Source organism: Manacus vitellinus, unplaced genomic scaffold (genome assembly GCF_001715985.3).
Source record: "Manacus vitellinus isolate BGI_N305 unplaced genomic scaffold, ASM171598v3 scaffold_6_pilon, whole genome shotgun sequence".
Lineage (NCBI taxonomy): Eukaryota > Metazoa > Chordata > Aves > Passeriformes > Pipridae > Manacus > Manacus vitellinus.
The window spans coordinates 37,974,346-37,998,177 of NW_021940750.1; the positions used below are offsets into that span (position 1 = coordinate 37,974,346).

General features: G+C 41.2%; 1 protein-coding gene across 1 annotated transcript in view; it reads right to left on the bottom strand.

Annotated features, from left to right (window-relative positions):
- MNAT1 (MNAT1 component of CDK activating kinase) overlaps positions 1–23,257 on the bottom strand; it is a 110,410-nt gene extending 87,153 nt beyond the window's left edge. Inside the window, exons 1-2 of the mRNA XM_029964153.1 lie at positions 23,180–23,257; positions 21,979–22,106 (exon numbers count right to left, since the gene is read on the bottom strand). Coding sequence (XP_029820013.1) covers positions 21,979–22,106; positions 23,180–23,257 — 206 coding nt within the window. The remainder of the gene's footprint in view (positions 1–21,978; positions 22,107–23,179) is intronic.
- Between the last annotated feature and the right edge of the window lie 575 nt (positions 23,258–23,832).

The window sequence follows — 23,832 nt, forward strand, 5'->3', positions numbered from 1 at the left end:
CACAGGACTTGACTATGGAGAAAAATCCCTTCTTGGAAAAGCACTTCATACAAGGGCTTCGATGCCTTCCCAAACTGAAGCCAGTGTTTCTAGGGCTGGAAAATAGCTTTCCATACATGAAAAGATGAGTCAACACCTCACTATGGGAATCCCACATCAGGTGATCACATTCTCGCTCACTCACGCACATCCACCCTTATATTTATCTGTAGATAATTCCTTCTCAACTCAAAGGGGGCTATGTGGGACAAGTCGAGGGCAGACCTGGACTCTGTCCATATCCTGCCTGCTCTCCATCTCTGGAGAGGTTTGATACACACAGTTAGATCCCAAGCTTCCTTCCGGGCTTGTTCATTCTTGCCCCCACAAACCACAACCACTCTGCCAGCGAAGGCGACGTTTGGTCCCACATTCCCATCTGATCCTTGAGGAAGGAAAAAAGCCATTTCCCAAATCCCACTCAGAGTTCCTTCTGGTTTCACTGCAGGCAGCAAAAGGCAGAGCACAGGCCAACATCAGGAAGGCAGACTTCTATAAAGACAGGGTTAATGAATTATTTCTTGTCTTGAAATAAAGATTTCAAAATGTGACTTGAAAAAAATTTACCTTGCACTGTAAAATTTAAAAATATAGCATGATTTTTTTTTTGCCTGTGGTTTATTCATTTACTCAAGATATGCAGTAATTTCTGTGACTTCACCAAAGGTACCCAACTCAAACAACAGTCAGACATCCTGGACAGCAGAGGGACAGCCCAACACCACAACTGGTATTACAGAGCTCCTCATGGCACACAGACCATAGAATTTGGGAGGTCCTTCCATTTCTTTGCAAGTCCAACTCTTCCTGATAGGTCTTAGTGTAAAGACAGTTGACTATGGAAGCAGGACATCATCCAGTGCATCTTTCATTGCCCAACACATGCTTTCCCCAAATGAGCAAAGCACCAAAACACTTAATTCACCTTCAAATCAGGGCCAAAACAGATGGCCATAAGTTTTTTTTAAATTAGAAGCCTTAAATTGGCAATTTTTCATATGCATGACAAATGTTCATGCTTAAAAATCAGGTCTATATATATTGGTTCAATACTGAGTATGCCTGAAGACAAGAGCTTCACACGAGACCTAAAACACTCAATGTGTGATACTGCTGATTCTCCTCTTCACACCAAGGTTTCACAGCCCCTGCAATCTGTATTCTATTTCACACACTAAGACATTTCATTACCTTTTGGATTTGAGTTTGCATCCTGAAGAATTGGTAATCAGGATGAAGATACCAGTAGAAAACGTCCAAGGAGTTACACACGCACAGAGACAGGGAAGCTACTTTTACAATTAGTAATGCCATCAACAGAAGCCATCACAGCACCTCCAGGAACAATAAAGTCAGTATGCTCATTCTCATTTCCATGGACACTGGCTTGATCTGTCTTGTTCTTCTCTTTCATCTCATGAAATATTAAACAAAAGGCTGGGTCTCTAAGCAGTCTAGAACAACACCACATTTTTGAGGAAAGCAAACAGTACAGTATCTAGATGGTTTGGCACCATCTGTGCACAAACAGCACTACATGCCCTCATGTCAATGTTCATGGATTTCAGGACCAGGATTGTACTAAAAATGCTTTTGGTAAACAAGTAGAGGTTCCCCTCCAGAAAACTGTTAAGATATTTATCAACTAAATTACACTTACTGGAACTAAGTGTTTGTTTTGGACAGAGTGTCTTCAAAGGTTACAAGATTTGTGCCCAATCCTGCATTCCCCACACATTCCCTTCATGAAGGGATGATGGCAGATAAGGAATCAAGCCTCTGGGACGGTGAGCAGATTAAAATGGCTCACAAAATTAGCATAGCTCGATAGTGCTGCTCACTTTTCTGGCTTGGCTGGCAAGGGAGCAAACAAAACAGAAGAGAGGAAGAGCTATTTTCACAAGTAGCAGAGTACAATATATTCTCTTATAAAACTGCAGATTCTGCTGAGCATTACAAAAATTTGCAGGGTTTTAGATATGCAGCCATTAATCATTTCAGGGAAAAAAAAAATCTTTCTGGTTTTTGCTGTTGACTAGGGATATTACAGAATGAGTTACTACCCTTCTTTACAAAGCCTGTTTTTAGTAGATACACTCATTAAACAGTATCAAATATTTAGAATCTCTAAGCCCCTCTTTCTTCAGCTTTTATAACCAAGATGTTTCTGTTAAGTAACTCACAAAACAAATAATCCTCTCCACTATGGAAAAACCAGTTTAGATTAAAAAATAATAATAGTCTTCAATACATAGCCAAGACCTGAACCACAGACAAGTGGAGTGGAAAGAATCAGCAAAAACGATGTGTTTTCACTTGTTCCTCAATTCTGATGTCAGAGGGAAATCTACTTACAGAAATGGAATGACTTGATTTATGGCAAGGGAACATTAAAAACCAACAGAAAACACACACATGAGAAAGCTTACAGAATGACATCTCGATTTTTTAAATCAAAGATGCTTCTAGAAACATCCCCAGGCTTTTTGCTTAGCTTGGGTTAGACAATTTCATGTTCTCCTACAGAGATACTTGAACTGAGACAAGAACGGCCCCCTTTGGAGGGAGCAGCTGCCAAACCTGTTTATTTCTCAACCTTCAGTACATTTAACAAATCCTCATAACCCACAGTGGTTCCTGCTACGTAGCCAAGAGCTCATCAACTATCTGCAGTTGGCCAGTGTAGGTTTATTTTCTGGGCTGATGGACTAAGAGGCACAGCCTAGAAGGCAGGTTCTTCCCAGAGTCTGCGGCAATGATGATGTCTGTGATTCAAAAAATCCAGAAGAAATGAGCAAAAGCAATTATCTCCCATGTTACAGCTTAGGGATCAAAAGCAGAGGGAAGAGAAAGAAGAGTGACTGCAATGAAATCAAGCACTTCCAAGAGCATCAGAATAAAGGAGCTTATGAGATCAGGAGCTCCCACATGAATAGGGAGTTAGGGACAAAAGTCTTTTCCCTTTCACACCTCAGCTTCAGCAATTCATAAATCCTTATTCAAGCACTTGTAGAAACTGCTGGCTATGTGTTTTGGGCCATCTCTTCTCTGACTGCCAAATACAAGAGGGAGTTAGGAGGTAATACCAATTACTCTTTCCCTGGTCCCTGTTCAGATCCTGTGAAATCCCACCCATGGGGATTTTGCTGTTCTCACCTTGTAAGGAGACACCTCCAGAATGCTCTCAAAACCTTACCTGGCCAAAAAACCCACAATTGGTCTTGTCTTCAATTAATAAACCAACAGGTCTCACAAGCAGCCCATGAGCTACATAGAGACTACAGTTCATTATGGCAACAAGACACATCTCAGCTTTCCGGCAGAAATCAAAACTATCAATCAGTAGATATGAATTTTTGGGTTTTAAACACTGTTGATAAGCTACCTGCAGCTGTCTGCAGCTCCCTTCTCTTCAGCCCACAGTCACACTGCAACACGAAATCTCATAGATTACTTCACTAACATTTCATTTTTTTTCAGAAATATCAAGAGCTGATCTGAACCCCCTCCTTTAAGCAACAAAGCAAAACCAAACAGAGACTCCAATACTCTCCCTATATCTGTGTTATATCAATTCCCAGCATCATCTGCCACGCTGCTAAACACACAATCCTCCTTTTAGACTATTTATATCTTTTGGGAAAAGGATGCACGCACACACTTCTGTTTCATTTTTGTTCTGTCAGACAAGTTCTGCTCCGTATTGCAGAAAGGAGGAGGTTAAACGAGCCCAGACATCTCAAAAATGTAGGACACAGCCACAGTTAACCCTATTTTCCAAACACTCATGTACATACACTGCTATACAGACCCGTTCATCTCAGCTGCACTCACCAGAAAGAAAGCAGACCAGGTAGTGGTTGAACTACAGCCTTGACTGACTGGCATTTTAAGGAAAAAAAAATACATACTGATTCAATTAATAATAAACAGAAACATTTCCACCACCCATTGTGTTTCAACATCTCACTACAAAACCATTTCAAGTGGCTTGGACCTGACAAAAGAGTTTGCAGCAAGCTGAAACTTAACTCACATTTATCCAGTACAGATGAGACTTTTGTTTTAATTAAAAAAAAAAAAATTAAGCCTTTTATGGTATTAACTCTGGACAGTATAGAGAAAACATTTCTATAGGTATTTAAATAGAAGTACTTATTTATGAGATACTACTGCCTAGTCAATTAAGGACACAATCATAAAAACATGTCTTACAGCACCATTATGTCACTTTGGTCAAACAACAGGCCAGTACTTGACACTTCAAGAGCAGCTGTGTGGCATTGAGAAATAAGTGCTTTCACAATGATTAGGCACACCAAAACCGACCCAGAATTTACCCAATGTACCAGAACAACTACTCCAAATCCATTATGTTCTACTGGGCAAACACATGCACTAAAATAATAATTCAACTGTGTCAATAACCCTTCTATTATGCTTTATTCTCCTTGAATGAGAACTCTGCAAGTTCTCAGCAAACACCAAATTGGGTAGCTCTGAGGATCAGCAGCTGCCCACAGCACACCTGAACTTAAGGCACAATTACGAAATTTCCCGTCTGTCTAAGTTGCAGAAACTGCACTTTTTGAGACATGATCCAGCTCAACCTTGCCCATTGTCTCAAGACAAACATACTTATGGTTAACAAGTTTGAGATCCCACACAGAACTCCATCAAAGACACGTTGCTCCCTTCTCCTTCTGTATCCATGTGTTACCCCGTGAGAAAGCCCTGCACCAGGGCTGACAGGGCTGACTGCTGAAGTGCTCTAAGCATTCACTGACTCAGTTGTACCAAACACCTGCACACACAAGAAATCACACTGGGAAAAAAAATAAAACATGGACAACAGAAAATAAACGCTCTGGGGACCCAAAATAGTCACGAAAAGAGTTTTACTTGATCCAAAACAAGGCTTTCACCTTCTGTCCTGTACTCTCAATGTATTTAGAGCGGGAACAGCATGTGGGAACAAGACAAGGAAATGCAGCTATATGGTAAAAGGGGAAAAACACTAAAAGGTATTTGTGGCATGATGGGATATCATGACCACATTACTGAGGGCTTGTCACAAGACACTCCCATATTTCATTCCTAATCTCAGAAAGTAAGAAGATAAAGTTGATAAGACACATCTGTAAGAGAACCAGGCATATGACCAAGGTTTTCCATAATAACAACAGTGGTTTGGGGTCCCTATGGGACACGTGCAAAGGTTTAAAACTCTCTCAAAAATCAAAATCTTGACCTGTCTCTTGCAAACATACCTGTTGAATGATCTGCATATGTTGGCTCATCTCTCGTGGCTTTTGGGAGGAACCAAGCCAAATTCCTGCCAAGAGCAGAGGCTTGTGTTTCACTGAAAGCATAAAAAGTACACAGTCCAGTTTCCTTAAGCTATTCAAACACAGACACAGTGTGGGTGTATTGTACACACAATTAAAAACGACTGAAAGAAACAGCCTATTGGGGCAGTAAGTGCATTGTCCATGTCCTGGACAGCTCTGAACCCCCTGTCAGTGCTAAAAAAGTCAAGTGATGTCCTCTCTATCACTGAACTTGCTCAGTTTGAAAAGACTGAAGGAACAAGTTTGCCATGACAAAGTGGGAGCTCCTGCATAAATCTTGGCTTATGATACAATAAAATCAACTGGTTTTACCTAATTTGTCAGAAATGGGTGATGGAACTCAAAGGTTAAGACACCAGCTCCCATTCTGAGGAGCAGCAAAAGTCCCAACAACCTTGAGTTTATATATGCAGCCCAGGAACACCAAAACTCTATCCCTACATGTTAAGTCAGCACCAATGCCAGAGAAGCTGCTGTAACCTGTCTTTGCACTGCTGTCCTCTCCAGCAGGCCAGAACAGCTTTTGTGCAGCCACATGGTTATTCTTTGGGTTACTTTTTGGGTTATTTTTCAGCCACACAAACTTTCCCTTTGGGTTCACCACACAGGCAGGTCACAGTCTGAACAAGATCCTTGAACTAAGATCCAAGGGAAAGCCACTGGGTGGGAGGGCATAAAAATCTGCTTGTTCCTCTTCCCAATCTGAGTCAACAGCACCCTATGCTGTTTATTAACGTTTCTCCTTCCCTTCCCTTCCCTCTTACAAAGCTTTTGTGACATACTGAGCTAGTTTAGCTTGATCCAAAAGTATAAGGAGAGAGAATACAACCCATGAAGTGTTGATCATTATTCCAGGCTAACCTACAAGTTGCTTGATCAATATACCTCTAAAAAGGTGAGTGGAAGCTCAGTTAGAACACAACGAATGCAACAACACCCGGGATAGTAGACAGAGGATTAGTAGTATTTTTCAAGATTGCTAAAAATAAGAGAATCAAAAGAACAGGACAAATTATTTCAGAATACTTTAAACAAAGCACACAAGATTATTTTACAGTCAAGTCCTTCCACAATAGAAACAGAAGGCAACACAATTGAACGAAAATTCAAGCACTTGAAACAAGTCACAAAGTCACTGTGGGAGCTCATCATTTTAAGAGCACTACACAGAGGAAGAGACACCTCTATACCAATTAAATAGCACCTCGTGGTCCCTCTGCCATGAGGTGCAGTCATGAAAAGGGAACCCAAGGACACATCAGAAAAGCTGCTGTTGTCAGAAGGAGTTACCAGCAGGATGTGAGATTTCACCTGAAGTGATGTTTGCAGTTCTGGTCACTCACTCTCAAAACAGATGAGCTCATCCTATAAATGCACAAAAGGGCAACTAGATGATCACAAGATCTGGAAGACTGGCTTTTCAAGAGAAACAGCAGAAAAAGCTATTTAAACTAACACAAGTCCAACCAATAAAGTAAAAATTCATACTGGAAACTGTATTTCTCATCAGTCACCATAGTGGGAGTCTGGAATCAGAACCAACAGAAGTAACAGGACAAAAATTAGTTTAAAAAAAAAATTTACAATAATTAGTTTTTAAAAGTTCTCTAAGCTCCCAGGGAGGATCTGATGACCTGATTGTCTTCAGCAGGTAACTAGATTTGATAACAAAGAAGGTGCCTGTAGCGTTAGCCATGGTTGGTCCTGGTTACCTGCTCTAATGACTGAAGCCCCGAGACAACGAGAGCTTAGGAAGAAAAATAAAGAAGGAGAAAAAAAAGCTACTATTACATGCATCTTTGATTACTGAAAAAAAAATCTGAAAGGATGACAAGCACGGTACAGATGTTCTAGCATCTGCTCCTTCTGCTCATAACAGAAACCACTCTGCCATCAGTCTAAAGCAGTCTTCACAAACTACACAGATTCATATTCTTGTATCAAACCCCAATTAATTTATCTTATCTGGCACACACCATAAAACATATAGGTCTGAGATCCAAATTTGATTCACTTGGATCCATTTTTTTCACGTTGTGGAAAAAGAAAGTAAGATCACACCATTCTGGTTGTCTCTAATAGCTGAAACAACAGCACAGAAGAAAACTACAGAATAAACATCCTCAGCTTGTCTTGTTTCAGATAAAACACGCAATTTAATATGGAGATGTATTCTACCAGCACGTAAAAAGTCTTTTCTGCAGCAAAGGGCGGTGATCATGACTCAACAAATCATCATTCCCGCCTCTTCATCAGTCCAACACAGCCTTAGGGAACAAACTGCTGCCTTTTCAATGAGACAGACCAAAAGCACCAGTAGCCTTTGAATAATAAGGACTCAGTAGCATTTTTGTTGTTGAGAGCACACTGGTTTCCCAGACTAATGTAGGTAATTTTACATCATATCCCAATTCCCAACTGGAATTTCAATTGATTGGGGCATTATTTATTTCCTGCCCTAAAGCACCATTTAGAGTGACTTGCTAAATCTCTGTTGCCTTTACTATTACAATTTGAATAGCTGAATGTCAGAGAAGGAAAAATGATCTCTATGGAGTCCTTAAATACCTTACAGAGCAGAGCCTAAATTATTCTGAACCTTAAGTTGTAGAAAATCTCATCAGAAGAAAGAAAAACAAAGAAAAGACGCAACTTAATAACATTTTGTTGCCATCTTTCACCCAAATACAGACTTAATCCTCCAAGAAATAAGCCTAGGCAAGTATATGTTAAAAAGAAATGCTCTGACAAATCTACTTGTTTTTTTAACCTAAAAAAGTTAAAGGAGGTGTAAAGAACAAACCCAAAGCCAAGTAAAGCATCCCCTGTTGAAATGGATGGCTCGTTTAGGAGTGGCTGTGCTAACCTGTGCCTGAAGCTCATGTGTGTCCTATCACTTCCCAGAGCCAGCACTTTTGATCCATTAATGTTCTTTAGCAGCACAGGCACCTTCTCAGGCTCTGTGCCTGCATTCTCTGAAACTGTAGCACTAACAAATCCAGGAGCTAAAAATTCCTCCAGTTACAGTTGTAGTTTCAGTTTCTGTACCCAACAGATTTTTACCTCATTTTCTTTAAACGCTTCTTTATCTCACCAATCTTAATAACTGCAAAGAAGTTATTCATTACAAAAGCCCAACAGTAGCAATTGAAACAGCTCTCCCACCTCCCTAGTCTCATTTGGGAATCTCCTACTTCCTACCAATTTTTAAGGGTCATTCCTCACTTCATTTTCACATAATCCCTAAACAACCATTATCACATCTTTTCTCAGCAGGAGATAAAATATAGACTGTGCTTCATAAACAGTGGAGACCTTAAGATTACATTCTTGGTGGGACACAGCACGATAAATATTTCAGGGATGTCTTGAAATATCCTACAATCTCCAACACGTGGCCAGTGAAACAAATCTCAAAAAATAAGTATGTTTTGACTTATTAAAAAAAAATAGAAGTAAAAACACACCAAAACCTCCCTCCCCCATCCCACACTGGCCACTGAGCAGGTCAGATTGCAATTTCCTTTTCAAGGGTGGCAGAGATCCTGACCTACTAAAAGCCTTGTAGGGAACATTTTTTTTTGCATTGTAAATTTAATCATTTCAAAAAATGCTCTTTCCTCAAGCATTTCCTTAAAAATAAACAGCAGTTGCTATTTCAGTACCTTAAACTAGCTGGTGAAAGTCACACAATCTTTTGGAAGCTAAATTATAAGGTCATATTCAAGGTAACTACTTTTAGGTATTAAACAAAAAATAAGGAGGATGTGTCAGACCTTCATTAGCTACGCTGGCATCTCAGTCATTTCCTACAGACAGTAGGGAATTAAAAACCCAGCCCTATTCCAGGGAAGCTGGAAGCAGCTTCACAGGTTATCAAACACAAAGGAGTAAGTGAGCAAACACATTACTCACCATACCCGAGGTGTAACACAAACCCTTCTCTCAAAGTTCCAGCACATTTTGAAGAACTTTATCATGATGAAATTTGTGACGTGTATTCATTCTTTTAGTATTTGTTAGCAGGAGAGGCAGTGAGGAGAATCAGTTGCAGAGGGAGCAGGAAGCAAGAAAACTTGTATTAAGGGAGGATCAAAAGCAAAAAAAAAAATTACATTTTAACAAAATACATTATATTCTTGTTAGTATTTATATCAGTACACGTTCTGCCACAAACCACACAAAGCAGAACACACCAGTGTAGTTACTCAGCAGTGGATGCACATTCTGGGACAAGAGGCAGGCTGACACACAGTTGCCTCCCCACACTGGTGAGCTGATCAGGACCCAACTGTTGTCAAATGATTTGAAGTCAGATAAATATCCACAAATCTGTGCATCATTATGTGAAGCTCCTCCCGTGTATAAACGCCAAACTCGGAGCACAGATTTGCTGTTTGCTTGTTATCTGTGTGTGGAAATAGCTGGGAAGAAGGATTTTTTGGATGCCTGTTTTAGCACAAACCCCACCTGCCACCGTCTGTGGAACTGGTCTAATTTACTCGTTATGCAGAATATTTTTGTTCATTCCTGTATCTGCATAATGGTAACTACAAAAAGTTCTCCATTTCCATCCACTACTTCAGCAGACAACCAAAATCCACCGTTATCCATGGTTAGAGGCACCATAGCCCACTAGTCCCACTGATCAAGTAAAAAGCCACTGAAAACAAGTAAGGAAGTGGAAATCCGGCCCCAGACAATATTTGAGCTGATGTGTTTCACCCAAACATCAGCTGAGGAACACTCAACAATGCTCCAGGTTCTCCCATAAACACCACACTGCTCCATAATTACAGGGAATCTGTGCAGGTACTGAAAAGCAGCATTTGTTTAGGCTCACAACTGTATTAAGGCCATGTGTAAAGAACATTGTTCCTAGCCTGAGAAACAGCGAACAGCATTCTCCTTCTCCATATAAATCACACACAGTAAATGCTTGATATTATCTAGTGCCACTAAAGCAGTCAAATTAAAACAAATCAGGAGCATACACCCTCCAGCACACAACTCTGGGAAGATCAAAAGCCTTTGAACACAGAATTTCATGCTTTTCACATGCTCCTAGTCTAATCCAAATGATAAGCTTATACACAGTAATGAAAAGGATTTTTTCACAACCGCTCACTCAAAATATAAAAACCAACACATCTATTTTCCACATGACTTTTTGATTCTGCAGACCCTCCCATAAAGCAATGGGCACTAGCAAATTCCATGATGACCAGATGGGAGACCCAGTGAAGAAACCCAAAAAAAAGCAAAGGATAAGCCTTTCAGAAAGCAATGACCCCTCCAGTTCCTGACATTTCGGAGATGCCCGCTAACACTGACCACCTTTAACCTTCTTGGCCAAAGTAACCTGTATGTGTGCAAAATACATCATTCTCTCTACACAAAAATGAATCTCTAAGGAGATCCCAGACAAAAATATTCTCATCATTTTATGGAATTATGTATTCCAATGAATTATTGGGCTCAATCCTCCAAGCTTAATGCACAAACTGTCCTTGATGGCCAACAGGGGATAACCTGGGCAAACAAGGCTCCTTCCATCCAGGTTTTTCAGAACAGTTGTGTGACATTTCAAGGCCAGGTCGGGTGGGGCTTGGAACAACCTGGTCCATGAGAAGGTATCCCTGCCCACAGCATGGGTGTTGGACTGAGATTATCTTTAAGGTCCCTTCCAACACAAACCATTCTATGATTCCACGTTGATATGAAATCCGACCTTTTCTGGCTTGAAAGCTCAGTGCTGTGGCACACATTTGGGGAGGTGATTCCTTTCATGCTGAGGACCACAACTGTAACACCATCACACAGACAATTTCACCTCCCCACCAACACCTAAGGTTAGCAAGCAGTCTACTTCATATAAATCTACTCCTGCTATTTATAATATAATTTTTTTAAAGTTCTCTAAAGCTCTCAGACTCCATGAACTTCAAGCACTTCCTTAACTTTCCAACTTTTACCTGAAGTGCAATCCAAGCTGCTTCCACCCCCTAAAATCACATGCAACGTTTTGGACAGACATCTAAGGTGTTTACCAGCGTTTTCTCCAAGAAACATTAGGATGCTATAGAGAAGTTGATCACCTTGCCTACTTAGACAAAGGACATAAGCCAAGTTTACTGATCAAAAATAAAACAAAGGCAGGCAAAGATAAAGAAAAGACAGGTCTTTTGCAGATCCTGAAGTCTGTACCCTGGCTATTGCACTCAACAATTAAACCCTGAAAAGAATGCAGTTACAGACCCAGGCTGTGGTTCATGACTCATGGTACCATTGTGCAACACAAGTATCTGAAAACCAACTGCAGCTCATCTGAAAAAGCCATTTACAGCCCACCAGCCTACCCAGGGCACAAAACACCATACTGGGGTGTTTTCCTTGGAAAACCCTGTAAAACGAGTTTGGTGACACCCACTGCAGCACGACCTGAATCCAATGTACAAAGTTAACCAGTTTAACAAAATTCCCCGGTAAAAAACATGCTATGGTTGGTGATCCTAGGGATGTACATAAGATTCTCCCTTCTTTCTCCTCCTTTTAAGACACCTTTCCATATCTCTTTATGCTTAGTGCTGTATCTCCACCACAACATGCTGAGTCTTCAAAACCATTTTGTATTAAAAAATAGAATACATGACTCAGATGGTTTTAAGACATATATGCTTACTCAGTATTCCACCCAAAAATATCACCTTAACAGCAATATATATTATAGGTTCCAGAACTGACAAGTACTTGTTTGCAAAACTTTCCAGTGATAGAACTGAGGCATCTGTGAAATACTGGGTTTTCTGCAGAAATCAGCATTATTAAACACTGGAAGGGATTTTCATTGCTGTTATGTAAATTTAACGCAACAGAATACCAAGGTGATCAATTTTCACCTTTTATCTGAAAGTGCTTTCATGGAACAAAGAAAGATGCTCTCTCCCACAAAGGGATATTTTCTGCTGGTCATTCCCTCTTATCTGGTTGCTGAAGACCTTGACAACACTCTCACTTCTCAGGGCAGCTGCCCTTAACCACATAGACACAATGACACCCAACTCCTATCCAGGCTCTACAGGTGGAAGTAAATCTCAGTCAAATTCTCACAGGCTTAAAATTATAAACTGCTAAAACTGTGGGAATGTGTATAGTGGAGGTAGCTTAAACATAATACATTTTAATTGCATGAAGATGTGAATGCACTAATAAGATAATGGTATGTTTTGGTTCTGCAGCAATTGTCACTTTGGGCACAGTGTCAGACAGTTCAAACTGTCACCAGCACCTGCCTCATACCCCCACCTACACAGCAGTGAACAGTGAAAGACAAACCCAAGTGATTTCTGCTCAGCAGCTTTCAGCAAAACCAGATTCAAATGAAGCTCAATGGTCCATTAAATGGCCAGGCCAAAAGAGGTTCTTTGGTTTTGACAATATACAATTAAGTCACTTTTCCCATCCCCAACATACCAGTTTAACAGGCATGTTAGCACTCAGTACTTCAGCATAAGTAAGCTAAAAATGTGTGGCTAAACAACAGCTCCCAGCTTGTACATTCTCAGACATAACATGTCAAAATGTGAATATATTCAGGTCTTTTTTACTATTTAAAAAAAAAAAAAAAAAAAAGTGGCCTAATCCTTAAGCCAGTTACTACTGGGAGAGTTGAAGTGGTTTCACGGTCCTTTGGAAACTGAGGTCTCAAGGAAGGAGTGGAAACAATATTTGGTGGGCTTCAAGGGGGTCTTGGATTCAGCTCCATATACTTATTTGAACAGTCCCACAGGTATCACCAGTAAATAAAAACTCTGTTCATTACTGTTTGCAAGACCAGGCCTCTCAAGACAACGGCCTACTGAAAGCAAACAAAAAAACCTCAGAACACAGAAAGGAGAAAAGAAGAAAGACAGATACAGACTTGAGAAAACACTTACTACATGTGCTGGATAATTCCCATGTAACTGGAGGTTTTGCTTTCCCTAGCAACGCAGTGTGGATCCAGGACTGCCCAACATTCCCCTCTCCAAGCAGCCCTAGCAGTGAGGCTACACACCAAATATTGTGGAAAACTCATCAGGAACTCCTTTTCACTTGTTCTTTTCTACAAACAAATACTCTCCAGTCTTTGTTCAGAAACAAAGGCTATAAAGACTAATAGATTATTAAAGGGAAACCTGAATACTCTTTCAGAAAAGTGAGAGCCTAAACTTGACATAAAACTCAGCACAACAGACCACAACCCTGCTCTGTTTCACTCCCAATACCAGCAACGATCTTTCCACCACTAAAAACAAGAGGTATTTCTTCATGCTCTTCAGCAATGACTTGTCAACCATCAAATTCACATGAGGCAGAAAAGCAAGGACAAAACTGCATTGCCCAAAGGACCGGTCCAAGACATGGAGTCTTTCACTCCCCGTTCTGGAGGCAAAAGTGCACATATTTGGGCAAAGTACCAAAAATACAGACACACTCGCTGCTGGTTGTCCTCCCTGAAGATCACCTTGCTGTAAAGGTCACAGAGCAGAAATGCTTCCTCTGTGTTTCACAGGCTGCTGATGCCACCTGGGGAAAATGCGTCAAGCCAGTCACTCCCAGAGCATTACAGAAAACCGGTTACAGGACAAAAGCCTTCCTCAGCTTTGAGGAGTGTTTACAAATGTGATGAATGCCAGTGTGTCCTAGCATGCCAGCTTGAAAATAAGTCAAGCACCTGGCCCTTAGCACAAAAGGCTGACTCACCTGTACAGCATCTAGTACACTTTGAAAAGACCCCGAGTTTAGCGCTTGCGGGGACACAAAGTACTTTCAGGAGGCTGATGGGAGTGTGACTTTTCCTGTCCTTCTCTCCACCTGCACCAGAAAGTTGTGGGATGGCTTCCCAAGCCAGGAGACAAAGATGACTTGCATATTGATCCCTCTGATAGTGCACAGACACCCCCTGACACCAGCTCACCTGTTCTGCTCCACGGGGGGGAAAGGGGAAGAAAAACAGCACAGAGATTAAAAGCCACAAATACTTAAATCTATGCTCCATGAATCTCTAACTCCGGTGTTATTCCCCATCCCATCCTGCAGCTCCACTGAAAACTAACCCACAGAAGTGAGCAAGCACTTCAGCAGGATACACTCTGTATCAACTAACTCAGGAAGAAACTGTGCTTTTCTTATTGCCACTGTATCTTCACCTTCCCTACTCAAATCCACCTACTTTTTAGACTACAGCTCATTCAAGGATTTTTCCTCTCCCTGCAGAGTCCCCTAAGTTGGGACTCATGAAAGGTCTTCTGGTTGCTACCAATGTAAACAATGCTAAAAAATAAATCAAAAAAAATAGAAAAAGCAGACTGGTGGTAACAGTTGCGATGCAAAGATCAAACGCGCTTCACTGTCATTCCTGTTACCTTTCAAAACAACTTTTGCTTTGTATTATCTTCACTTTCATTTATGTAGAGAAGAAAAATAAGCCAAACAAAAACCATCACTCTTATCAAGGACCATACTGAGCACCCTCCTGAGTAATCTCTTGTACCAGCTTTTCATTCACACTGGTGACAATTTTAGAAATCCACTGTAAACCAAATCCCCCTGCCCAAGCTTTGAAAGGACCATGAGAAGACCTGAATGAGATGAGATCTGAAAACTCTCCCCACTCCAAGAAGAAAGTTGTCTCCTCCCCAGCACAGCTCTTTCCAAATTGCAACACTTTCAGTAATCCACAAATGATCCTTTTATTTTCAGGAACAAACTTTACATAACATGAAGAGGCAGTTCCTTGGGATTTGTTTAAGCTAAATCCAAATCCAAGCTATACAGTGTTTGAGCAAAAGGCAAATAGAGCCTCTGCAAGCTCAGGTTGTAAACTAAAACAAACATCTTGACTCCCACAGCATGTACTGGGGAGGCTGTGTGGGATCACCTGAGATCAAAGCTTTTTCTGCATGGGTGACACACACCTACCCCTTTCTGTGGAAATGTTACCAGGACAGCGCTGTCCTGGCACAGCACTGAAGTTATCAACAAAGACACATACAGGTATCTAATATAGATTTATGTATTTATTTTTACTGGCATCAAATATGGCTACTACAAATGCAAAGGAATGCATGGCTAGTCCTACAGTAGCTTATCCTACTTTTAGATCTGGGCTGCCATAGTTTCCCACCCCATATTCAAGCCCTGCACCTCTAGAGCAGCACACCTGCCCAGGAGCAGCACGAGGAGCTAATTAGCTGATAACTAAAACGCTAAAAATTGATCACCTTCCTGAACTGGTTCACCATTCAGTGCCAGGAAAAAGTGTTGAAACAGAAGGAGAGGACAGGCATGTGACACAGGGAACACCTGGATTTCAATCAGCTGGAGTAACCGTGGAGACTCAGGTGAAAGTCAAAACACACCTGCAGCCACTAATTTTTATTCTGTCTCTTAACCACACCACTTCTCTTCTGTTGCCTTTATACATAAAAGGCACAACCAGTGACATCTGATCATGTACAAAGCATAAAAATATTCTACACCAGCATGGCCAGTCACAAAGCTCATTTGTGCTAGAAGCAGAGTGTGGGAAGAGTCATAACGTTTTGAGCACAAGCAACAATACCACCGAAAGGGCACGACCACAGATGCTTGGCAAAGCACAACCCTTCTGCTCTAATTCAGCTTAAAAATGCACAGACAAAACCTGCACGTGAAGCCACAGGGCTGCCAAAGTGTCCCAGAAATCACACAGAGGGGCAGCTGCACAACAGGTTTCGCCTGGTGGCAAAAAAACCTTGTTGCTGCTGTGTATCCTCATCTCCTCCCTGTCCCTACACTGGCATCACAGCCTCCTGCCCCTCAGGTGTGCCCACATAACACAACTGTGTGTGAGGATGGATAACAAAGCAAACAGAATAACTAATCAAAATGGGGGAGAAAAAAAAAGCACGTCCCTTATAACCCCACTCCTTTTGAAACCCTCTTTATACCCAGCTTCCTTTCCCCAGGACCAGAACTTCAGTTTTCAGTCTTGCTCAGCAGCACTGGGATGATCCAGTGAATGACCTGCCCAGACTCCAGGCTGTACAAATCACCAGTTGTCTACGAGCTAAATGTTGTAACACAGAATTTAAGGCCTTAAGCAACCTGGTCTAGTGGGAGATGTACCTGCACATGGCAGGGGCGGGTGAGATTAGATGATCTTTATAGCCCATTCCAACCCCTTAACATTCCATGAATCCATGATAAAATAAAACTCCCAAAAACTCCAAAACTACACTGCAGAGCAAAGCTAGAGCATAATTACCTGAACTAATGCAAATACCCTTTCCTGGAACGCTCAACATCTATTTACAGGATTGGCACAATCTAAGTTCAACATTTTTCATTCTGAAGCTCTCAAAAGGCAGGTTTTGTTTGCTGTGGAAGCACGTTGTGTGTTTGAGGGTGAAAGGTGGATGGAAAAGAAGTTCTACATTCCCCTTATAGTGCATTTAAAAATGTAGAGATCCCTGCAAAAGTATGATCATTTTTCTCATCAGTAAGTGAGGTATATCACAGGAGAAATACATAGGCATAAAAAATTTTATATCCAGAGTGCTACAGAAAAGGAAGAAATCAATGATCCTCTTATTCATTACATATGCTTGATACATCCAAATAATAACTGATTAAAATATTCTCTGATTATGGCCTAAAACAGGTCCTGCAAGATAAAAAATACCATTCTACATCAATAACAGTACCCTCCCGTATATACAGAGGAATCACACTAAGACTGAACAAGGAATCCTTATGTTAGTATTTTCTAATTTCCGGGTGCTAAACTCCAAAACAAAGCTTGGAATGTAGCTTTCATATGCAATTCATACATTCCTCAACAGATTCCAGGTAAAAACACTTAAATTATGCTTATTGAATCTGAAAAAAAAAATAAATCTGCAGATATTAGGAAAAGAAAATAAACAGAGTTTTATTAACGTAGTCACTCCAAACTTGCACCAAAAAAAATGCTCTCACCATGAAATGAAATTTGACCAGTACATTTATTGCAATCCTTAGTCAAAAGAGGTCAGTGATAAGACTGGCAAGTAAAAGATCTGATATCACTCAGGGAAAGATGAGGAACAGAAATTTCAGACCTTTGAACTGGCAATATTTAAAAGGGGGGGGCCAACACAAACCTACACCTCTCCCTCGTCTCATTCACCTTCAGCTTCTACTGTAAATAGTCCAAACCAAATATGAAAAGTGACTGCATTAGGACAAACTCCAAGTCTACTGCTATCAACTTATCTTAAATAAACTGTTTGTCTCTGTTAAGTAAACTATTTAACAGAAAATTGACTGTCAGAAAAACTGATGTACATTTTTTAGCAGTGAAAATAAATCATACGGGTTTGATCCCAAAAATAATCATCACAGGGAGTCTTTCTATTTCTATGGGTTACTGGCACGAGTGGGGCTACACTGGCACTCAAGCCCCTGATGAACTGAGCCAGCCTTTTGAAACAACAGTCTTGTTAGCAGAGCTCTTTTAATCCATTCCTCTGTTGTACTGCTCTGCATCCCAAATGGCCAGGAAACAAGAATTATAATTAGAAAATTGAATTTTTTTAATTAGCCAACATAAATTCAGTAAATACAGAAATCAGTCCACAGTGGAAGTGTCTGTCACTGATACAGAACTGACACTGCCCAGGATGAGATCCCTACAACAGAGCTGCACAGCAAACGTTCACTTTGCTACTTCAGGAGGTGTCGGATTCACTCGCCCACACCAGACCTCCTCTAGGAAGCAAAGGGACTCTGCAAGCATTAAAAATCAGGCAGAGAAGAACTCAGAAGGTAAAAAAGCAGTGTTCTTGCAGGGACATGCAGCAGGGAGCGGGAACCCTCCGGAGCAGGGATGATGAGCCGGGGTGCCACAGGGACCGCAGGATGCACTGCTGTTCCCACAGCTTCCTTCCCCTGGCCAAGGGCTCACACAGCAGCAGGGCAGAGGGGACAAAAGGCAGCTCCTCCCTGCCCCATCCTTGCTGGCTGTGCTCTCAGGGCCTCCACCCAAGCCTGTGCCATGTGGAGTGCCCCATGCTGGCAGTGCCAAGGAACCTGCTCCAGAGCTGCCCCTCCCAGGAGGTGCCAGTCCGACACCTTCTCCTGGGCTGCTCTAAGAGGAGACCACCGAGGTCAAGTGTTAAGTCCTGCTAAAGACTGAATAAAATTGTGGGGCTGCTTCACACACCTGAAACGGTTAAAAATATCCATATAATATGTTCAGCATATTGTTTTCCTTGGCAAAGCTGGTAAAATGTGCATAAGAAGTTGGATTAAAAAAACATGTGGGAAAACATCCTGATCAGCTCTGCCAGCGTAACGCTCCAACTAAATTAAAGCAAGAAAATAAGAACTGTCAAAAGCAATCAGGATACATGTGCCATGCAAATGCAGCTTTCTCCTGGTACTAAATTAAAATTTCTTTTCAAAAACCTGAATAGATGAAACAGAAAATTGCATACTGCCATGAAAGGGGGTGGAGTGAATACCACTCTGCACATTACCCTTTGTATAATAACAAAGGCAATACTATGTGTAGTAGAGAATGTTTCTGCTTATTAAATTTTATGTTGCTATATTCAATGGCATCACATTATATGCGGCCTTTTTTCTGCAATTAACCTCCAAAACACAAATTAAATATTTATGGATAAGTGTCAATTATGATTATGAGAAACAATAAAAGGACCGTAAATTAAATAAAGCAGAGAGAACAATAAAGTTTTTTCACATGATCAAAACAATGTTTCAGTGTTAATGTTTTCTTTTTCTAATTGAAAATGTAAATGTACTCATAGGTGCTGTTATCGCATAAAATTTGGTAAACAATACCATCTTTTCAGCATTATGATTCACTCCCAGTAAGGAAAAGCCAAACAAGCCTGGTTGTTTCTTCCAGCCGAGCCCAGCAGTGCAACATTATTGGATGCTTCACAGAAATCTTCAGTTTGAGGCTGTCCAGAGTGCAGTAGGACATTTTCACAGTTATTCCTAGACTATTTCCATCTTCTGTAATTAATTATCCACAATTGTATATTTTTCCAGTATTACCAGCTCCCCCACACATCCAAAATATTTTCCCACTATTGTATTTTTTAACTAAGCAACTAACCTTAGGCTTGTTAAAAAAAAAAAAAAAAAAAAACAAACAAAAAACACACAAATCAAAAAAAAACCAAAAAAACTCCACATAAATACTCAAATATGACACCAGGACAACCACCTCGTTGCTTTAAGGTCATTGCTTCTGTCTCCTGAGGTTGATTTTATTACAAAAATAATAAAGTTCTGAAACAAAACATTTTTACCAAACTACTAAAAGCAGTCAGAAGTCACCAGTGACGACTTTAGGAATTGTAAATGACGTGGGACACTCTGTTCACAAACAAATCAGATTTATGATTATATACAGTTGTTCCTGCTACCTGAAATTAGAATTAGAAGCTCATTAAATATGAATATGTTTCAGAGAATGCAGAGGCACAGCATTATATTGATGAAAGCTTCATTAAATTTTCAATGATAGAGCTGCTTCTATATTTGTGAGGGAAGGACACAGAGCAAGTAAGTTGGGGCAATTCTCCTTCAAGCAACTTTGCATCTTTCTACTTTCCCTAAAAAACAAATGAATTTTAAAACAAAATGTTGGACTAATTAGATGTAAGAGAAAGGGATTGTGGTCCATTATATTCAAGGAATGATTACTTTTAGATCAGCATTTGTCTTGTATATGTTTGTCAATTATATAACTGATGTTCCAGAAGAGAGGAATCGGGAGAGAAAAATGAGGTTTGAACGATCAAGCTCATATAAAACACAGACTCTGTACAGGTTCTGAACTCAATGGCACAGTCATCTGTTTAAAATATTCACTTAAAAAGACATCATGAGCATTGGTAATGAAGCCTTACCAAGCAAACAGTAAGAGATAACGTTTTGTGCGAGCAGGAATGTAAAACTATCTATCAAAGTCATGCAGTAATGCAGCCTTAATTTTACTGCAGAGACTGAAGCCAGGAAATACTGTGACAGGAAAACTAGACACAAGCCCACTATTCAACTACATTTCTAATATTATCTTTAAGTCAGACAATTAAAACCCCCATATGTGGAACGCCCATCACCAGGCTACATGAAAGAACGCAGAAACAAAAACACAAAAGTGAAAATTCAAGCGGTCTGATCCCTCTTGTGGTCGTGCACTACAATATAAATTTATTATATCTCCACATCACATCAGCCGGTTTCCTTTAGAAAAAAAAGGCTTATGCAACCAGGCTGCTACTCAGCTCCTCCCCTCTATATCCATTACCTTATGTCAACTAAGTCAGGCAGCAGGGTAGAGGCCTCAATGTCATGTTATTCCTCTAACAACCTGCACAATACACAGGGCGAGCATTACATGTTTTCCTTAGAGTTAATGTGCATGAACTGCCAGGAACTGGGATGTGGGGTTGCTCTTCCCAGCTTGTTAGGACTCCCACCTCTTTCAGCCCTCTGGATAGGCAAGGCTCAGCTAACACACATGCAGGCAATGCTGGTTTATCCTCAGACCTTGTTTATTCTGCCCTGCTCAAATCCTGCTTCGACACGTTCACTGTTTTTCCCCCCCCTCTAGTTTTCTTTGGCATGCAGAGTCAGCATTAAATAACTGACCTTCTCAAAACCACCATGAGGTAGCATTATCCCCACATTACCAGATAAGGAAATTAAGCCACTACAATTAATGCCTGAAGCATGCCCAAATTTCACATTCCTGATTTAAGAGTGATTAGCATTAGTGCTCCATAGGATTTCCTCTGCTCAAAGCCCAGCCTGCACTTCCACAGGGGTGTCCCACCAGCACAGCAGAGCCCCTGTGAAATGCTGGGCTCCAGGAACTTGGCCAACCCACCCCAGGGCTCTGTAAAGCAACCCAAACCCCCAGGTGCTGCTCCAGCCTAGGGACAGAACACAAGATCCAAGTGCCAACCTCCTTCTGCACCCTTCCTTCTTCCCCTGGCCGAGAGCTTTGCATCCAGGCACAGACTCCTTGCTCAGCTAATTTCCATTTAGGCACCTGCACCTCTTCACCACAATGTTCAAGCACACACACACTCATTATCCTCACCTCTCATCTTCCCATGGCCACCATGCCTTCATCCTCCTAGAACCTCACATCTTCCTACACAGTTCTTTAGCTCCAGTTTTTCCTCAGTCTTCCCAGATAGTTCTAAACCCTTCTCTAGCCCAGCCATCACTCCTTGTCTCAACTTCTCATGTAGTCACGTTCCTTTCTCCAAACAAGTCTCCCTCATGATCTTTGCTGCTTCTTTATTGCCACACGGTAAGACTGGGAGTCACCCTCCCCTTCCAACTCCCCTGCAGCATTTCAAAGTTTCCCTAGAGCCATAAGATGTTTTCCAGTCACACATTCCCTGCAAAAGACAAGGCTCCTTTCCAAAATCTGTCAGCTGGCAGCAAAGGTTCCCACACAGATCCCATGCAATTAGAGTTCTTCAGTCTCATCCTAAGAAACAAACCTCCAAGGGGCTGTTTTCACTCGTACATCATGGAGGTACTGCCCATGAAGAGACAGCTAATTCTGGACACATCTCCTGTATTACCTTTCTCCAAAACCAGGTAGATAGAAAAGAAATCTAGGGTTTGTTTAGCAAAATTGTAGGCCAGCCTTTGCTGCAAGAGTAGAAACAAAAAGGCTCAAACAAATACAGCTATTCTAGACTGAGCTCAAAAGACAAGTATCTCTCCAGCTCCTGAATTCCTCCAAGCCTGCTCAGCTGATGATGTTCACAACAACATCCCATCACCCTGGCATTGCCCTCAGTCCCGTTAACCTCCCTGTCCCCCTTTATACAATACAACCACATCCCAAAGCTATAGATAAGTTCATTTTTTTTTTCCTAGAACAAGGGATCTTGGGGATTTAAGGGCAGCCTCTCATCTCCAGTTCACAGCACATCAGTCACAGGCTTATCAAACTGCACCACTGCCACCAATGGTCCTTCCTGACGCCGTTCAGGGTGTGTAAGGACTATTTTTTCAGTCTTTTAAAACCCACAGACAGCTACTCCCAGAAGGATCTGAACTCCTCTGTTTACTCAAGGCTATTCATATGCTCATACCAAAGATTATCTAGTCACTAGCTGTACCTACCAAGATTGTTCAGCCCCTAATCCCCACAAAGACATCACGTTGTTTTTTTTTTACAAGAAAACACATGACACCCTGCAAGTAAGGATGACAAAGACATTAAACATTAGTCTGCCTCCACTTGTCTGGGACCAGAGATGCTCCTCCTTCGCCCTGGCTCTTGTGATACATTTAACCCCAGTGCCAAACTTTCCTGCCCAGTTAGACCCAACACTTCCCATTCTGGCTCAGCAGTCTGAAGGTGTCAGCATTAGCCAAACCACTCCCTTGCCTTTTGCTGTCTAGGAACATCAGTCCTCCTTTGCCACCCTGGCAGAGAGGCTGTGACAGCCTGGCCACACTGCTTGGCACTTATAAAAACCAGAGAGTGCAACGTTCTTGGGAACTTTCACCTCAAGATCGCTTCTTAAAAAAAACCCAACAAAAAACCTGTTTCTCACTTTGCCCATCCCACTCAGCAGAACCACTTCTCTGTAACACTAAAGAAGTTGTCGTGTTCACGTTAAGCCCAGGATTCTGCAAATTCTTAGACTCAGAAACTAACCTTAGTGCCAGTCATTGAGGCAGAACTGTGTGGACACAGCAAAAATAATTACCTGCACGTTTCTCAGTTCAAAGCCAAAATATTTATCAGACCAGATGATTTCCTCATTGTTCCTTTGTGGCAGAGCCATCTTGTTCTCACTTATCTCACTTGCCAAGTTACCCACATTCCACACAAAAAACCCTGCAAGAGTTTCCTAACACATTCTCTCCCCCTTCATGTGTTATATTCAAAACAAAAAAAACCTCAGAATATCATTTTCAGACCATCAAAAAAATGTTCTTAGGTAAATTTTGTCACATATAGCAGCAGTTTCTGGTAAGCTCTCAGATCTGGTCCTGTCCAAATTAATTCCTGCAAAATATTTTTTATAAAAAGGAAAACCAAGCCAATGCCATTACAAAATTCAGTTCACTGTTAGGAGTACTACCTGTAACTTTTTTTACAGTGAGAGTGGCATTTCTGTGAGGAAATATCCACTGCTTCCTGCACATTATTAAATCACAGAGAGAACCAGCAATATGAAACTTAGGCGTCTCCAACACAAGCTCAGCCTGCTGCCCGTGTTAGTATCAGGGATTTTTTTTTGTATTTCCTAATCATAGGTGAACAGTGAAACACTCAATTCAATTTCCAAAATGTTGACCCGGCTTTTCTTCAAATTTCACCTTCGGTTTCCGGGGGGAAGAACAACCAGCCAAAGCC